Source organism: Mrakia frigida (genome assembly GCF_051309035.1).
Source record: "Mrakia frigida strain ATCC 22029 unplaced genomic scaffold BDY24scaffold_28, whole genome shotgun sequence".
Taxonomy (NCBI): Eukaryota; Fungi; Basidiomycota; class Tremellomycetes; order Cystofilobasidiales; family Mrakiaceae; genus Mrakia; species Mrakia frigida.
Genome location: NW_027481253.1, coordinates 313,179 through 330,067, shown reverse-complemented (window position 1 = coordinate 330,067; position 16,889 = coordinate 313,179). Strand labels below are relative to the sequence as shown.

At 53.3% G+C, this 16,889-nt stretch overlaps 3 protein-coding genes and 1 non-coding gene across 4 annotated transcripts; 3 read left to right on the top strand and 1 right to left on the bottom strand.

The window, feature by feature from the left end:
• Positions 1-186: 186 nt before the first annotated feature.
• BDY24DRAFT_397743 (nucleotidyltransferase domain-containing protein) lies at positions 187-2,093 on the top strand. The gene is made up of 9 exons (XM_076641599.1): positions 187-409; positions 507-581; positions 669-753; positions 843-925; positions 1,008-1,115; positions 1,175-1,202; positions 1,270-1,832; positions 1,905-1,952; positions 2,024-2,093. The coding sequence occupies exons 1-9, from the start codon at positions 353-355 to the stop codon at positions 2,087-2,089; spliced, it is 1,113 nt and encodes a 370-aa protein (XP_076494273.1). The 5' UTR covers positions 187-352; the 3' UTR covers positions 2,090-2,093.
• A 1,218-nt stretch (positions 2,094-3,311) lies between these two features.
• On the top strand, positions 3,312-3,409 carry BDY24DRAFT_t84. Its single transcript has one exon. It is a non-coding gene; the product is annotated as a tRNA-Asp (tRNA).
• Positions 3,410-10,435: 7,026 nt separating this feature from the next.
• BDY24DRAFT_436093 (uncharacterized protein) lies at positions 10,436-14,084 on the top strand (the record flags this gene model as incomplete). Its single annotated transcript, XM_076644207.1, has 19 exons — positions 10,436-10,486; positions 10,642-10,651; positions 10,741-10,836; positions 10,933-10,941; positions 11,049-11,192; positions 11,298-11,369; positions 11,464-11,490; positions 11,556-11,578; positions 11,658-11,766; positions 11,839-11,896; positions 11,960-12,002; positions 12,087-12,238; positions 12,397-12,426; positions 12,501-12,576; positions 12,647-12,675; positions 12,748-12,898; positions 12,995-13,077; positions 13,147-13,399; positions 13,479-14,084. 19 exons carry the CDS (start codon positions 10,436-10,438, stop codon positions 13,779-13,781), a joined length of 1,719 nt encoding a protein of 572 aa, XP_076494272.1. The 3' UTR covers positions 13,782-14,084.
• A 580-nt stretch (positions 14,085-14,664) lies between these two features.
• Positions 14,665-16,663, bottom strand: BDY24DRAFT_354250 (Pex12 amino terminal region-domain-containing protein; the record flags this gene model as incomplete). Its single annotated transcript, XM_076637764.1, has 6 exons — positions 16,564-16,663; positions 16,122-16,481; positions 15,845-16,004; positions 15,544-15,757; positions 15,321-15,438; positions 14,665-15,211 (listed from the first exon to the last, which is right to left on the bottom strand). Coding segments are annotated over exons 2-6 (1,281 nt in total), but the record flags the coding sequence as incomplete, so codon positions are not given.
• Positions 16,664-16,889: the final 226 nt, after the last annotated feature.

Genomic DNA, 16,889 nt, shown 5'->3' with positions numbered 1-16,889 from the left:
GCCGATAGCTGTGGATCTTCGAGACCTCTTGCTTTAGATTTTGAACCAAAGGGAGAGGAAACAGCGGAAGAAGTCGATTCCTCCCCACGAACGAGCTCGACCTTCCTCCCTCTCTTCTTCTCCCTCTGCAGCTCACTTTTTTGATGATTCTCCCTCTTTCTTATGTAGCAGCAGGTACGAGCATCTTTTTCGTCGAGATGAGAACCCGGAGTTCAACTTTCCTAGCAACGGACCCGTCCCTGTCGACGGAGAAAGGGGGACTTCCTGATCTGAGCTCAACTCCTCCTCCTCCTCCTTTGAACGGCCATCATCTCCCTTCAGTTCTCTTCTACCCTCTTTCAGCTTCTCTAAGATGCTCGAATACATCTCAGGAACTCCCTTCTTGACCTGGAGATCGATCCTGGATCGAGTGAGCTCGACCTTCCTTGCTCCCATCTCCTCTCTCCGCTCGTTCCCTCCCGCGTTTGCTCACCCCGCCTCCTTCCTTCCTTTGCCTCGTTCGCTAGGTAGATCCACGCTCTACCATTTCTTCTCGCAAAGCCTCTTCTTCAAGCGATGCTTTCATCCTCGATCTCTACAGAGTCAGCTCGTCGAGAAGGAATCGAGCTCAACGGCTTCCTCGAGTCTGATCGTCCCTCTACTGCCTTCCTTGTCCTCCTTCCTTTCAGAACAGCCTACCCTTGGAGTTTACTCGGAAGGATCGGTGTTTAACGCTGGAGAGACTTGAGCGGTGCATACACTCCAATTATGGGGGTGAGGCTGTTTGAGAGGCTGGAGAAGAACGCAGGAGATGGAGCAGCGACTGAAGGGGACGCTGACCTCAAGACCTTCCTTCTTTCTAGCTTCCCGCTTTGCCATCAGTCTCTTTGGATCAGTCGTCTACGGTCTCGATTCGGATAGTTCCGATTCAGATATCTCCCTCTTCGTGAGTTCTGAACGCTCCGTTTCCGAGTCCGCTCTCGCTCACCCAGGTTCTGATCCTCCGCTCCTCCGCTTTCTCTCTTTAGGACGCAGAGAATCCCGACGGAACTCGACCTATAGTCACTCAGGGTACTCCATATGACCTTCGAACCTTCGCGGATCATCTTCGTTCCAGTGGATTCTCCATCAAAGCCGTCAGTCGCGTCCGTTTCCCTTCGTTGCTTCTTCTGACCTCTTGTCCTTCTCCCTCCAGGTCATCACGAACGCCAACACCCCCATCAGTAAGTGGAGTATCCTATCCTTTCGCTTTCCGCTCCTCTCTGATAGGCTCTTCTCTTGCTCATCCAGTCAGCGCAAAGGACCCTTCGACCGGAATCGAACTCGACATCAACGTGAACCATCTCAACGGCTCCTACAACTCGCTCTTCTTTTACCACCACGGTCGACTCTCTCCTACCCTTCTCCTCCCTCTCGCCTTCTTCATCAAGACCTGGGCCATTCAGCGTGGCCTCTCCTCCTCCACCCTCGGTTCAGCTCGGAACGTCACCTCCTACGCCTTACTCCTCCTCGTCCTCACATACCTCGTTGAGATCAAAGCGATCGAGAACCTCTTCCAACAGAGATCTGGCTCCGGCTGGGTAGATCGAGACCTCGTCGTTCAGTCGAAGAAGGGTCCGCCTCTGACCTGGAAGCAGAGGTTCTCGACGGGACGGGGCGATGGGCTCCCTGGCGAGGAGCTAGTTCCTATAAGTCTGCTGCAGGCGGTGGAGGGGTTCTATCAGTACGTGGGGAGGTGGGAGCCGATGGTGTCGACGGAGATGGTCTGTCTGAGAGTTGGTGGGAGGACGAAGAGGACGCGAGTGACTCCTCAGGCGACGATGTTTGTCGAAGATCCCTTCATCACTAGCAAGGCGAGCAAGGCTTCCACTTCTCCATCGTCAACCTCCAGAACTGATTCCAATTGCGATTTTACTTGCGAACAGAACGCAACTGGGGGAGTCAACGCGTCGACGTCGCTCCTCTTCTTTCAAGTGAGCTCTTTCGTCTCGTCGTGTCGCTCGAAGCCATCCCTCGAGCTGACTCCTGTTTAAATCTTTTACAGGAAGCTCGACGAGCTAAGGACATCCTGAATCGAGGAGGATCAGTTCAGGGGGTGCTCGGGCGATGAGGGGTTGATCTGATGAATGTTCGTTAATTCGACGCGTCGGTTCTGTCTTCAAACGCGTTTCCCCCCTCTTTCTCTCGACTTCTCTTCCCGTCGGAGCCTCTTTCGTGTCACGAGATAGTAATGATGAAATAAGAACACGGGAAGCCGAGGCGAGATACGAGGAAACGAGGAAAGAGCCACCAAGAAAAAGAAACGTTGGAACGAAACGTCGAAGAAAGAAAGCCAGTCTCTTCCTCAAGCCATGCTGATCGAACGAGAATGGGGACGGGTACCTAAACAGAGTAGTAGTATATAGTTACACTTCGACTGAGAGGAAATCCCCAACGTGGTAGAGATCCGAGAATGAGGAGTAAGCAAAGGCTCGCGGTTGAGGGGACGAGGTTCGTTGATGTCTGACGGTGTGAGACTGCCTCGAGGGCTTCTCGAGAGCTTTGTTGGCTCCGAAAAAGGAAGTGGTTGAAGGAAAGAAAGAGAGGGGAGCTCTGAAATCGAGTTTATCTTTTCGAATTCACGGGAAGGGTTTTTACTTTTTAGACACAGGTTTGGTTTAGTTTAGATCGAGATCGCAAGGGAGGGGGCTTTTCTGAGACAGGCAAAGGTTGGTGGAAGATTTTTCGAGCCGAGCCTGATCGGACGCGCGCGCGGGAGCAAGAAAAGGAGGCGGGTCGAGACGCGTCCTTCTCTTCACCGCGTTTCGATCTGTGCAGATTTTCCTGAATGCTGGCGACGGGAGCTTTCAGTGCCATGCTACACGGGTCTGTAGTTCGTATAGGTAGTAGAACTAAATGCCTCAGAAGCTTGAATAGGAGACGAATTCAGAAGGGGGCTGTCGGAAGGGAACGCGTCGCATCGTCCGTCGTGTCGCCCCAAGCCACCTCCTCGCTCACTTCCCTTTCCAACCAACCTATCAACAATTCGACGCGGTCCTTCCTTCATGGATCTTCTTCGTGTCAACGATTCGGTGCTTTTCTATGCGTTGCGTCTCACCTCTGCCTCGTTCTTGTTCTGTAACACCAGCAGTTCTCCAGTGCAACTGTTCCCCCCACAAACATCAACCAGAGCTCCACAGGTTCTTACCACCCAGCCAAAGAACAGGAGATCACCCATTCCCCTCCCTTCTGCCTTTCTCGAACGACGAGGAGACGCGTCGCAGGTGTCTGCTTCCAACTTTTCTCCAAGTGGGTCCTTTGATATACATGCGACGAGAGCCATTGTCATCCAATTCTGGCTAGTATATTGGTTAGTATGCAAGCTTGTCATTCAGTTGGCAACAGCAAAAACGATTCGCTTGAGAGCAGGGTTCGATTCCCTGGCCGGAAGAAAACTTTCCTTTTTGCCCTTTCGCTCTCTGACTCCCACTTCGCTGGTGAGCGAAGGAGAATGAGTTGAAGGAGGACTGCTTGTTTTTGAGAGATTCATGAGCGTGAGAACAGCGAGAGTGGGTGGAAACGCGTCGCCGTCGCCTTCCTCACTCCTCTCTTTTCTCAAGCCAAGACATCGCCTGCAGTGCACAAACTAAGAAGGGTAAGTTTTTTTTTGCGTGAGGGAGAAGAGAAGGAGGGCTGCTAAATGCGGATCGAGAACGAGGCAACGCGTCGACGCTCGTCGTCTGTCGTCCGTCGTTCGTCGTTCGTCGAAACGTCATTTAGGGTAGCGGCGAAGGTTTTGGTCGGTTTTTCGAGAATCAGCGCTCCCACCAAGTTGTTGATTTAGATTTTTGTTCTCAAAGTGTCCCCGATCAAGATGTCAAAAACGTTTTTTCGAGCGTTTTCGCTCGTCAGTGCGTTGGTGGACGGAGAGCGAGTGCTGTAACATTAGATTTATCATCTATCGAGTCCTCCCTTGCTCCTTCAATCCCTCGAGGAGGATCACCAACCAGAAGCATCGTCGTGGTCGAAAACCGAAACCGATTCGCCACTTACGAGCCTGTCAAGATCAGAAGCGATGGGTTCTTCTATATCATACGTTTTAGCGTGTTGATCAAGGGTGGAAGGTGGTGAGGAAGGATGGGGGGCGGGGCAGAGGGCGAGCTGGGCTTGCTCTTTTCTCGTCGCGTCGTGTTCGATTTGTTGTTTCGGTTTCATGTTTTCGAGTCTCGCTTTGTTTGTATTTCACTCCATACCTACCTAGTCTAGTTCCTAGTCTCTTCTTCGCCCAACTCCATTCTCGTGGTCTCGTTTTCTAGTTTCCCGTCCCGTCTCGTCGCGTCTGTCCTTTTTCCTTCTTTTGTTGTTGTTTCTCGTCCTGTTCTCTCTTCTCGCTCTCCGTTTCTCTCCCATCTCCTAGTCTCGTTCCCCACTAGTCTCCCAACGATATTCACGCTTCTCTTTCTCTCCTTTGGCTCCATCGCGAAAGAGTAAAAGAGCATTCTCGATCGGTCGAAGAGACATCGTCTCAAAGCGAGGGAATGAAGATCAGATCTAGAAAGGGAGAGCGAGAAGACGCAAGAGTCAGCTGATATCCAAGCTATGTTTCGAGTAGACAGAAGGCGAAGAAGCAAGGCTCATCAGAGATCTCGATCGCCCTCCAACTCCTCCTCGAAGAACGGTCGCGTCGACCCAGCATTGCCGGAAAATCCTAAAACCGAGAACCGTGAAAATTCTGTAGAGTAGGGTAGGTTATGGTATGAAACCGTTAGAAACCTCGAAAACGGTTTCGAGTTTTGTAGCCTAGCCTAGCCTAGGGTAGCGTCCAAGAACGGAGGAGGAACGAAAGAAGATCAGTTCGTGAGCGGTTCGAGTTCGGTTCTCGAGCGGTTCACGAGCGGTTCAAAACTGGTTATCTTTGGTCCCATTTAGTTCTGGAGAGTTTGACTATGGTAGTTGTGTAGTTCGGTACAGTATTTATCAGTTTCTGCCCAGTAATCGTCTCGTTATAAACGGTAAGGACCGGTAAAGGAGAGTTTTCGATGGGAGGGAGACCGTCGCGTCGAGTTTCTTTCGTTTCTCTGATTGGCTCTAGCTCTTGCTCCAGGACAGCAGCAGGTGCGAGAGTACGATGAAAAGTCATCGCAGATACTACCGAAGCTAGCTAGATACTAGAAATGCAAGAAATTGAAGCGAAACTATACGAGGCGCGTCGTCGTCGCTCCCTCCCTCCTCGACGCATCCCTGAGTCCAAGAACCCAACGCCCGGAGCCAAGCTCCAGCCCAAACGAGAGATCCCATCCACCCACACGACCTTCGAGCAGAACTCGAAGACGGAAGAGGTCTAAGAACATACTCACCACAAGTCGAGCGACTCAGCTCTTCCGAGTCGAAGTCCCTTCGCTCCGAGTCGATCCTTCCTCGAAAGCTGCTCCGAACGACGACTCGAGGGATCCAATCCTTTCCTAGAGACGGGTAAGGGAGACAGAACGGTTGAAGTTGGTTGCGAAGAGAGAGGAAGGTCGAGACAGAAGAACGTCAGTCTAGTTCGAACGTCGAAGAAGGAAGGGAGATGAAAGCAAGCTCACGAGTGTTGTTCGAAGCAAGAGATTCTCAACAGTCGAGCTGAGAGGACCGCCAGAAACAGAGTCAGGAGTGGTATGGCGTGTTAGAGGCTGCTAGAGAGGGGGACGAACCAGAGGATCGACTGCCATGGCGAGATGGAAGAGGGAAAGGTCAGCGTTTGACTTCGAAAAGGAGAGATGAAGGAGACGATGGACGAGCGAGGACCGAACGAGGAAGTCTGCTGGTTCGATAAGAAACAGAGGAGTTGATGGTCAGCAGAGGTCGAAATCTGGTCGCGAGGTCTAGGGATGTGGATGGGACGTGGATGGGAAGGAAGGAGGGAAGGAAGGATGGTCGGAGAGGGAAGGAAGTCGATGATCGAGCTCTCTCAGCTGTCAGTCAGTTTCCTGACCCGAAACTTCACCGCGAATCTATAAAAATCCACACACCCATCAGCCCATCAGGAGAGAGTCCGCTGCAGAAAGAACGGAGAGTGGGCGAAGAGAAGAAGAAGGAAGGTCGCCCGCTCGCTTCCTTCCTCCTTCCTTCCCTCCGTGCTCGAGCCCATCTCGACAGCCTCAAACCTGCCATCCAGAGCCCAAAACCTCCACCAGGGGAAGTCGTACCAGCGAGACTCATGGAGGAGGTCGAGAAAAGTTGATAGACGAAATATGGAAGGAGAAATGAAGACGAACCACTTCCGCTCCAGCGTGTGAGCTCGCAGAGCACTGCTCCTCCTTCGACTCCTCCATCCACGTTGGAAGGGGCCGAGAGATCCAAAGTCGAGGGTAAAGTTGTCACTAGGATGGTAAGGTATCGTCTTGTTGAAAGGAAGAGGGACTTGGCGAAGAGGAGAAGGAAGGGGGAGGGGATGTCGATGCGGTTGAGGGGAGGATGACGAGGAGGCAGGGAGGGAAGAGGAAACGCAGGCTTCTGGTCGTCAAGCAGCCTCCAGCAGCGCGTACAAAATTTTCCCATGGCTCTCAATAGAGAGTATTACGATGATACTGCTACTCTCTGAAAGTGTTCTGATGTAAGGGAAGAGGGAGGAAAGAGAAGCGTCGCCCATCTCGTCGTCGAGGACCTCCGAGTCTCTCGTTTGTGTGAGGATGAGCGTAGGGAGAGGTTGAGAAAGTTCAGGAGGGATCAGCAGATGGTTCGCGGGATAATCGGGTGCTTTCGAGAAGAGAAGGGGGTGTGAATCCAAAGGTGTGTCAAGATAGAGGTCAAGGGAGAGGAGGCAGACGGCCTCCTTTTATAAGAAACGAGAGGCTCGGACATCGAAACCCAGAGCCCGGGCAATAAATCAGTAAGTAGAAACGTGTAGAAATTGCTAGACGGCAGAGAGAGAGGTGGAGGCAGAGAAAGGAGGGTCGAGTTGAGAGCGAGACGCGACGCGTCGAGCGGCCGGGCTCAGCTTCTTAAGGAACGCCCGAGAGAACACGAGAGTAAGGTAGAAGAGTAAAGAGATGGAGAAGCATATATAGAGGAGACATAGAGGACTATTTAAGCGAAAGGGAAGGAGCAAGGGTCATTCAATGACAGTTTGTCTCAAAACCTGACAACACGAAGGTCCAGAAATCTTCTCAAGGCGACCATGTAGCTTTCGCTGACCGATGAGTATAGCTCTGGACGCTGTAGCCGCCGAGAAGAACACTGAACAGAAGAAAACTCGTGAGAAACCGTCCTGGACGAGACGCGTCTGGTCGAGCGACCGTTCGGAAACCGCTTTCGGTCGCCCGCAGCACTGCTACAGTTCACTTTCGGTTCTGAAACTGCTCAAAAACCATGGGAAAACTGTTCAAGAACAGTTCTGGACCGTTTTTGGGTCCTGGAAGGTTTTGGGACCGTCAGGGACCACTTTTGAACCCGACAGGAACCGATCCTGAACCGAACGCGAACCGAATTCGAACCGTCTCTGAACCTCAAAACTGTTCTTGAACGGGTTTTGTTCTAGTCTTGAACGGTTTCTGGGTTTCTTAACCGTTTTAGACTGTTCCTCCCCGGTTTCTGACTGGTTCTTGGTCCGTTTCGACCTCGTTTGCATACGGGTTTCAAGTTTTTGAACGGTTTCGGACGCGTCGCAGTCTCGTCTCGAGCTCGACCTTTATCCGTTCAAAAACCTCCAAACTGTTTAGAACCGTAATGAACAGACCTCGAACTCTCCAAGAACTGTAACATATGCTATATTATCCTAACGTAGCCTACTCAACGGGGTCGTGGTTTTCGTACTTTCCGGCTATGCATCCTTCATCATGAACTTCCACCCCCCTTTACACTCCTCATCCACGTTCCCGAGCTCCGCCCAATGCCTCGCACAAGCTCTCGTCCCCACTCCGTTCATCCCCGTCCAAACTACCGATCCCTCGTTCCAAGGAATGATGAAAGGATCCCAGGGATCCAAGAGCCAACGAACGTTTCCCTCCAACGCTTCTCCCAACGACGTCGCGTCCATTCCTCCACAATCGACGATCCACGTTTCCTCCGTGATGGCCGGAGAGAGAGCGTACGTGTGCTGAGGCTGAAGAGTGAGAGGATGATGGAGGAGAGCTGCTGAACGGTCGAACTCGATGTCCTGGAAGGGCGTGTACTGAAGGGCTGAAGCGTGGCTGGTGGTCTCGTCGAGGAGGGATGATCGATATTCATCTCCGAGTGGTAAGCGTAGTCCGAAAGGGCCACCTGGGTGGAGGAAGTTGTGGAGTCGGAGTGCTTCGGGAGATGGGCTGGGTGTGAGGCAAGGGAGGACGAAGATGGAGTGGAGGTTGGGGAGGGGAGGACCGAGGGTTTGAAGTTGAAGAAGGGAGGGATTCTGGGAGAGAAGAGCCTTTCTTCTTAAGCGCTTCTTCTTGGCTCCCTTCAAGTCCCAAGGTATCCACATAAGACCTCCCTCCTCTCCTCGAACGAAGGGGAGGAGCCGAGGGGAACGCGTTCGACTCGGTTGGGCTCGTTGAAGGGAGGAAAACGAAAGACAGGATCCTCTCGATGACCTCCACTGGGATTCGATAAGATATGTCTCTCGAAGAGGAGGTGTTGGACCGAAGAAGAGGGAGGGGAGGGGAGGAGGAGGAGGAGGAGGAGGAGGAGGAGGAGGAGGAGGAAGCGTCGACGGGATCTCCCATTCGAGGACTCGACGTCTTCTCCTCAGGTTTGGGCGGCTTGGGGAAGTGGAGGACCTTGCGTAAGAGCTTTGAGACCTTTGGAAGAGGCATGGCGGTGATTTCGAGACGATTTGAGTCGGATCAAGCTGACGGTTTGGGGGTCAGACAAGAGGAAGGGAGTGAAAGTTGAGCTCGACCTCTTTTTTGCTTCCCTTCCTTCTTCGCCCCCAACCGCTTCAGACGCCCCAATTTCGCCTTCACAGCTCTCCTTATCCTTTCATCAGCTCGGTGGCTTCTTCTCGCTCCGATGCCTCGCGAGAAGGATTTCCCCGCTCCCATCAACTCTCGACCCACACCGCCGCATCAACCTCGAGGGGAGGGTCACTCCGTCGTCGTCTCTCAGGGACTGGACCTGAGGCTCGAGGATCGCACTCGCTATTGTAGATGAACTTTCACTGTGAGTGCATACTTTCAGTGTCTTCCACGTTTGGGTTCTTAGCGGGAGAGTAGCGAGAGGGACGGACAGTCGCGGGAGTTCAAGAGGAGGAGGAGAGCGAGCGAGGTCATCTCAGTGGTCCCCTTCCGAAGTGCTGGAGGAGTGCAGGTTGTAGATGAACAGTGTTGATTCGTCTCGTATCGACGAGCCTTTACTGTGACCCTGTAGTAGATGCAGGAGTCTAGTAATGGCTGAGCATGGAGAGAAGGACGCCCCTCCGATGAGCTCGACCTCCTTCTCTTTCCTCTCAATGTGCTGACTTTCTTCCTCTTCTTTTCCTCCCTCAAAGAGTCTTGTACTCGCACCAGAGTCACACTCAGCGTTTACTCCTGATGCTCAGGACTGCCTCAGGTTAACCTGGGATATCAAGTTCAGCTGGAAGCGAGGCGACCATCCTTCTTTCTTGAGCTCACCAGCGTCGAGCTCTCTCCTTCCCTTCTCGTCGATTCAAGACTTCCTTCAGGCCAACCTCGTTCAGCCTACTTCGTCTTGCTGGTTCTCGGCGGAGCTTTCTACAACAACCTGTGTTTCCCTCATCGTAGAAGAGGATTCGAGGATTGGCGTCGAGGTCGAAGCTCTCGTCCCGCTCTCCTGTCTCAATCTCGATGGTTTCGAAGCCTCGATGATACGAGACTACGTGTTTTTTTTTACGCTGCGAGAGGCCGATACTGACTGAAGCCTCGCTTCTCTGCCTGAACGTCTTCGTTCGTCGTTGTTGGGCGGCGCGACGCGACTGACTTTCGTCCACGACCTCCTCTCCTCCGCCACAGCTGATATACCTTCACTGATGCAAACGCACTCTTGAATCTTTCGCTGGTTACGAGACTATTTGCAGTCTTATCGTTCAATCTTCTTGTTCGTCGAGCGAACCGAGACGGACGACGCGCGAGTTACTCCCCTTCGTCGTCTCGCTCCCGTCCTTGAACTGACTTTCCCTTTCTCCTCTCCTCACAGATCTCCTCAAACTCTCGGGTCCCCCACCTTATCCTTCCCATGCAGCTCTCAGAAAAGGAGGACTTCAAACAGCCGACAAGGACGCCAGGACGAGGCACCGATTCTGAGACCAAACAAGGTCTCGATTCTTGAGCTCCTTCCTCTCCTCTGGGGGGAGAAGCAGATCTTCATCAGTGTTTTCTCTCACGTTCCCTTCTCGTATCTTTCCCCCCCCTCTGAGCTGGTTGTTTGGTTTACAATTTTGAAGGTTTGCGAGCCCCTAAGGAAGGAACTGACTCGGATCTCGTTGCCCTGATCTTCCTTTCCCTCCGACCCTCACCCTCTCCCTCCCTCCCCCTTCCCTTCCTTCTTGTCTCCTCAGACCAACATGACGGATAGAACCAACTACACCGCCTTCACCGAGTACCCAGATCTCGCTGTGAGTCTCTCCCTCCTTCGCCTCCTCTCGTGTCTCCCTCGTTTGGTCGTCCCTCTGGTCCTCCCTCCCTCCTCCCTCCCTTCCTTCCCTCCTTTGAGCTTCGTTCTTTCGTCGAGCTGACTTTCCCCCTCTTCTTTCTCTCTCTTCTTCTCCAGCCCACGGTCGGTAAGTCCTTCTTCCCTTCTCGTTGCATGCTTCTGACTCTTCTCATCTTCTCCTCGCCCACTCGTTTGGTCCACTCTGTTCGGATCAAGAAACCTCGCCTGACTCCTTTGCTTCCTCCCTTCTCATCTTCATCTTCAAAAAAGTCTTCCCTCGACCTGGGATGCAAGCCTTCTCGGCCGTCATCTGTGAGTGAAAACTTCTCTGACGAAACACACGAACAAGAGCGGGATACTCACCTCCTTTCCTCCGTTTCCGTCTTGGTCTTTCGTGCCTGATATCAGTCCTCTCGGGTTCGTCCCCTTCCCTCTTTCTCTCCCTATCTCTCTCGCATATCTCCCTTCAGATCTTGCTTCGAGATCTCGCTGACTTGCATCCTGCTCGTTTTCGCCGTCCCCAGGAATTACGATCCTCTCGTTCATCACCTCCCGAAGGTCCCTCTCCCTCAACCCTCTCTCGATGACCTCTTGGAGAAGCTACTCCTGGCCTCGACTCGTCTGCCTCGGAGTCTTCCTCTCCTCCTGGGCCTTCCTCTACGCTGCTGGTGAGTACTTCCCTCTCGTCTCCTCTTCCCGCTCTTGTCGAACGTCTCGTCGTTTTCACCGTCGTCGAAGCTCACTCGTTTTCCTCCCCTCTCTTCCCCTCGAAGGTATCCTCGTTCTTGGGATCGGTATGTCTCAATCGACTGTATCTTGCTCCTTGGGAATCTTCAGTTGCATTGGTGAGTCCTTCGAGCTTCGCAGGAGACGACGTCGAGGACGAAACACGAGCGTCGAGCTGACAACCTTCCCGCTTCCCGCTGTTCTCCTCCCCAGTCTTCTACGCCCTCTCCAAGATCTTCAGTTCGTCCGCTTCGCTATCTATCACCCCGATGCACTGCTGACTCGCTTCCTTTGCCTTATTCCAGTTTACCTCTTCCTCATCGAGAAGGTCAGTCGCGTCTCTCCGTCAAATCGTCACTCGTCGAAGAACGACTGTTACTGATCACCTCCCCTTCTTCCCTCCTCAGGTTCACATCATCGGAAACACCTCTCTTCCTAGACTCAAGTCCAAGCTCTACATCGCTTGCCTCGTCGCTATGACTCCCTACGTTGCGGTCTTGGTTCTCATGATCGCAGGTGAGCCTTCTCTTTCGTTCCCTCGCACCGCTCGTCCCTGACGCTTCTCCTCCTCTTCCCTCTCTCCCCAAGGTCGCATTGCCGAGATCACCAGCAACGGAGCTTGCTACATTGGATTGGCGAAGTTTGCGTGCGTCTTTTCTCCGTCTCTTTTTGACCCGAGACTGACGAGACGCGTTTCGTTCCATCATAGATCCCTCTCCCTTCTCATCTACGATCTCTTCCTCAACGTCTACGTGAGTAGATGATTATCATTCGAATCTTTCCGAGAGATCTGAGCTGACGGTCTCTTTCCTCTTCTTTTCTTCTTTTCTCTACAGCTCACGAGTCTCTTCGTCTGGCCCATCCTCACCTCGAAATGTTCGACATCATTTCGCCTCCTTCGTTCCCTCCGATGTCTAGTACTGACGTTTTCCTCCCTTCTTGTATCTCAGTCGTCAACCCTAAGATCCGAGCCGTCGCTACCAGGACTGTGAGTCTTTCTTTTGTCGCTCGATTCGACAGTTCGTTGGAGACCCAAACTGACGCGTCCAATTTATCCTTCCCTTCTGCTGCAGATGCTGTAAGTTGCTACTCTCGCCTCCCACAAGTCTCATCAAGCGCTCAACTAACTACTCTCTTCGCCTACAGTTCCGCTCTTATGGCTCTCACGACTTCGACGTACGTTCTTGGATCGAATCTCCCTCTCTCCTTCCTCGTCGACGTCTCGCTGACTCTTCGCTTTCATTCACCAGCATCAACATCCTCGTCCTCACTTTGATGAACGGACGACAGCTTGGTTTCGTCTGCCTTGGATCCTGTGGAGCAGATGTCAGTTCATTCGGGCTCGATTTCGTCCCAACATCTCTAATGACGTCTCTCTCTCGACGCTCTTGTTCAGGTCACCATCAACGCTTGTGTACTCTTCTAGTTCGTCCAGTCCTTCCATCTCCGTGCCCTGCCTCTTCGACTGACTTCCCTTCTTTCGATTTTCCCTTCCAGCGTCACTTGGAGCCCAAGCCGATCTCCTGATCGAGACAACATCCAGTCTGGACAGAACAACAACCAGAAGGCGTCTCAGGTCACCGCTATCGGAGCTCGATCCCACCAGAAGACCGTCAATGGAACTCCCAGGAACGCTAAGGTCGGATTGGTGAGTACATCTCGTCCGCTCGAGTCTCGATTCGACTTTGACGCGTCGACCTCGAAAGCTGATCGTCTTCTCTTCTCTCGTTTGTTTGTTTCTCAGATGCCTCGAAGCGACTACACTCAGTTCCCCGAGCCTAGGGAGGAGATCTCCGTCGAGATCGATCCCGAGGACGGAGGAGGATAGTGAGTCTTCGTCTCTCTTTCTCGTCTTCGCTCGAGCTGACCTTTCGCTTCTTCGAATCCCCTTCTCAGCGCCATCCCTCGAGAGCCTGCTCCCGCTACTACGCGATCTGCTGGAGGTGGAGCCATCCTCGCTCGAGAGGCCGCCTTCAGCCAGAAGCCCTTCTCCATGGAAGATCGAGAGAAGAGGCGAGCCAAGGGACGAGTCAACTTCGGAACTTCAGAGGGTGGAGGCTTCTTCTCTGGCGTCAAGCGAGCCTTGGGATTCTCGAACGGAAACGGAGACCAAGATGGAGAGAAGGACGTCGGAATGAACTCGATCCAAGTGAGCTTTCTGTCTTCGTCGTCGCGTCGCCTCGACGTTCCGTTCCTGACCTTTCTCTTCGCGTCTCCCTCCTCTTCAGGTCCACGTCAACACCGAAATCGCCGAAGCTGAGTTCCTCTCCGCTCGAGGACAAGCTGCCGCCGCTGCCAACTCCGCCAACGCTGAGAACGAACTCCTTGAGGACACCAACCGACGAAACAACCTCGCTCCCATTTACAACGAAGGTCGATCTCCCTTCGTCGGACGAACCAACAGTGGAGGAAGCGACCGACTCGGCGGACTCGTCCCTTCCCTCAACCACACCGACAGCGACGAAGGATACGACTTCGACGACGATTCGACTAAGGGAAAGAGCAACGGATCCAAGGTCAACCTCCAGTAGATCCCACGTCGCTCGACTCCCTCCTGCTGTCCCTTCTCCCTCTCGTCTTCTTTTCTTTCGTTGTCCTGTTTCTTTATCTTGCCTGTCTCTACCCCGACCTCCCATCCCATCCCTCTCCTAGTTTAGTTTTCTCGTGACTTGGTCTCTTCTTGGGTTCTTCGCCGTCGTCCTCGTCGTTCGTTCTCGTTTCCGTTTCTGCCTCTCCCTCTCTCTCCCATCCCATCCTCTCTCTTTAATCCGGCACCACTCTCGTTTTCAACCCTTACCCCCCTGCCCTGTCCTTTCATTTTGATTTTCTCCAACTCAAGGATCCTTCTTCGCCTTCCTTCGTCGCTCGCTCCCAAGCGACGGAGGATCGAAACTCTTCCTCTTGTTGGAGTTTTGGTTTCCTCTCGACGTCGCCGATTCGTCTCTCTCTCTCTCTCGTTAACGTCTAGCTAGTTTCTCACGGTCTTCTTTCATGAGCTGGTAGCTCCTTTCTTCTTGGATATCTTGGGTGCGACGGGAAAGAGCGAGGACTCAGATGAGAGCAGACGCGTCGACGAACGAGTCCCTCGCCCTCTTCTTTTCGTTCTTCTCTTGAAAAGCAACTGTCTCCCTCTTCCTTCTCGGTCGTTATATAGTAGGGCTAGGCGAGCGGATCGACGGTCGTCTTAGTAGAACCTCGCTCTTTCCGAACCCAACCGACGCGTCGTCTCTCAAATCGAACTCTTCATTCATCATTCCTCCTCCTCCTGCCCTCCCTTCTCTACTTCCTCTTCATCCCCACCAACCACCTCCTCCACCCCTTTCTCAACTACCACAGCAACCCTCTCAAACCCCCAAACCTCCCCTCCGCACCTCAAACAATCCCAACCCTTCCCCTCCTCTCCCTCCCTCCCTCCTCCCGATTCCTTCCTCCTCCTCCTCTCCTTCTCCTCCTCCCTCACGAGCACCTCCCCAAGACAGAAGTAGCAGTATTCACAGCCGTTCCAGCAGTCGGCTTTCACTCCGACATGGATCGCGTTCGGGTCGTCCTCGTCTTGAGGAGGGAGCGCGGCGAGTTGGTTGGACGTTGGAGGCAACGTAGGGAGGGCTGGGATGGAGGGAAGTTGAGGAATCGGTGCGTTGGAGGAGGATGAAGAGGTAGGAGTGGAGCGGGAGAAGCAAAGGGGACAGGTGGAAAGGGGGAGAGAGGCGTAAGGGCCCAAGGGGAGTCGGTTGGACGAGGAGGACGAGGAGGGTTCGGGTGTTGCGGAGGAGTCGGAGTCGAAGATGGGTTTCCCTCCTGTGTTGACGTCGGGAGGTGGTTTCGAAAGGGAGTGGTAATCGGGTGGTGGGTCGTTGAGGCTGCTGGAGACGGTGGTGAAGGTGGAACGGAGCGAGTGGGAGAGGCGGGTGAGGGGAGTGAAGAGGTAGGGTGTGTAGGGGAGGAGGTGGGGGAGGAATTGCTGGAACAAGAGATGGCAAAGTAGCGGAAGAGAGGAGAGAGCGAAGCTCGTTAGTTCGAACGGAAAGAAGAGAGAAAAAGAGAGACGCGTCGAGAAGAGAGGGACCCACAGCGAACGATCCCCAAACGAGCTGACGATTCATAAACTCGTAGGAAACCATCCTTGAGAGGACCGCTTGGGAAGGGACGAGTTTGAGTCCGAGCAGTCGAGTGAGGAGGGAGGGGTAGCTGAGTGAACGAAGACCGAGGAGGGTTTGGGGTTCGGTCAGCTCGGACGTCTCGTCTCGTCTCCTCCTCCCAGCAAAACAGCAACAGCGAAAGAAGAAAACTCACCTCCCATCCCGCAAGAACCAAACGATCCCCACCAGCTCTCCCAGTTTGCCCAGATCCTCCAACTTGGACATGCCGTCCCAGACGCGTTTCCGGAAACTCCTCCTCGGCAGATCGGGCCAGGAGCGCGAGAGAGCGTACTGCTTGAAGCGAGTGAGGAAGTATTTCGGGAAGATGGAAGGAGTGAGGAGGAGATGGAGTAGGAGTAGGGTTCGGACTGGGAAAGATGACGACGGGGACGGCGACGAGAGGTCAGCAAGGAGATGGGTGATTCGAGGAGGAAGACGAGACGAGAAAAGCTCACGTTTCGACCTCGATTGCGACGCTCCCCATTTAGTAGACGAGTACTTGAGGTTCTGAAGTTGAGCTCCAGGGGTTGCTAGACGGTTCCACATCCCGTAGCGGTAGAGGAGGAGGTTGAGGAGGAGGTAGAGCTCGGGTTGGAAGTGGATCTTGAACGAGGGCTGTAAAAGAGGGAAACCGAAAGAAGAAAAGCTCAAAGTCAGCTTACTGGCTCGTTCTCTGGACGTGTAGAGAGCCAGAAGTGAGCGAGATGGAAGAAGAAAGAGATGAAAACTGACTCCAAAGTTGTCGAGCGAGTCGCTAACTCTCGTTCCGAGCATTCCAACGAGTGCTTCGTCCAAGTCGGACGAGTCCAGCTGGGAGACTCGCATCGTGCGAGCTATAGAAGGAGGAGCAGCGGACGAGGATGCAGGGAGGTCGGAGGATGAGGCTTGCACTTGTAGAGACGAAGGAGGCGGCGGAGGAAGGGAGGAGGAGGAGGGATCAAGGTCGAGCTGATGGGGAGAGTCGGACGAGGCCATAGCGAAGGAAGACGAGGTTTCGAGAGCAGATTTTTGGAGGAAAGATGGATAGCGAGATTGGTAAGGGAGTAGGGATGTCGATGGGGACGTTGAGGTAGTAGATGTGCTGAAGAAGAGCTTTAAAAGAAGGAAGGAAGGAGAGCGAGCCGTCAGCTTCGTTGATAGCCGAACGAGCGAGCGAAGATCTCTCAAAACGCACCTTTTTCGTTCGTTGTTTCGCAGGATGATCGTTCGAGTTGAGTCTTGGGAGGTTCTGTTCTAGGTTTGAGCCGTCTCGAGGTCGAAAAAATTGGTGAGATGGCGGTTGAAAAGAACTCGAGAAGCGAGGCGGCCGATCGAACTCCTTGTTTTTCAAGCTGATCAACCTCCCGGCCGTCTCTTCTTCCCTGGAACCACGACGAGCTCACTTTCTCTTGAAATCTCTACTTTGGAGCTCGACTACTGACATACTCTGAACCCGCTTAAGCAGCTTGTAATCCCTTCGTAAAACGCTGATCAGGAAGGAGAACCAAACGAACTCGGCTG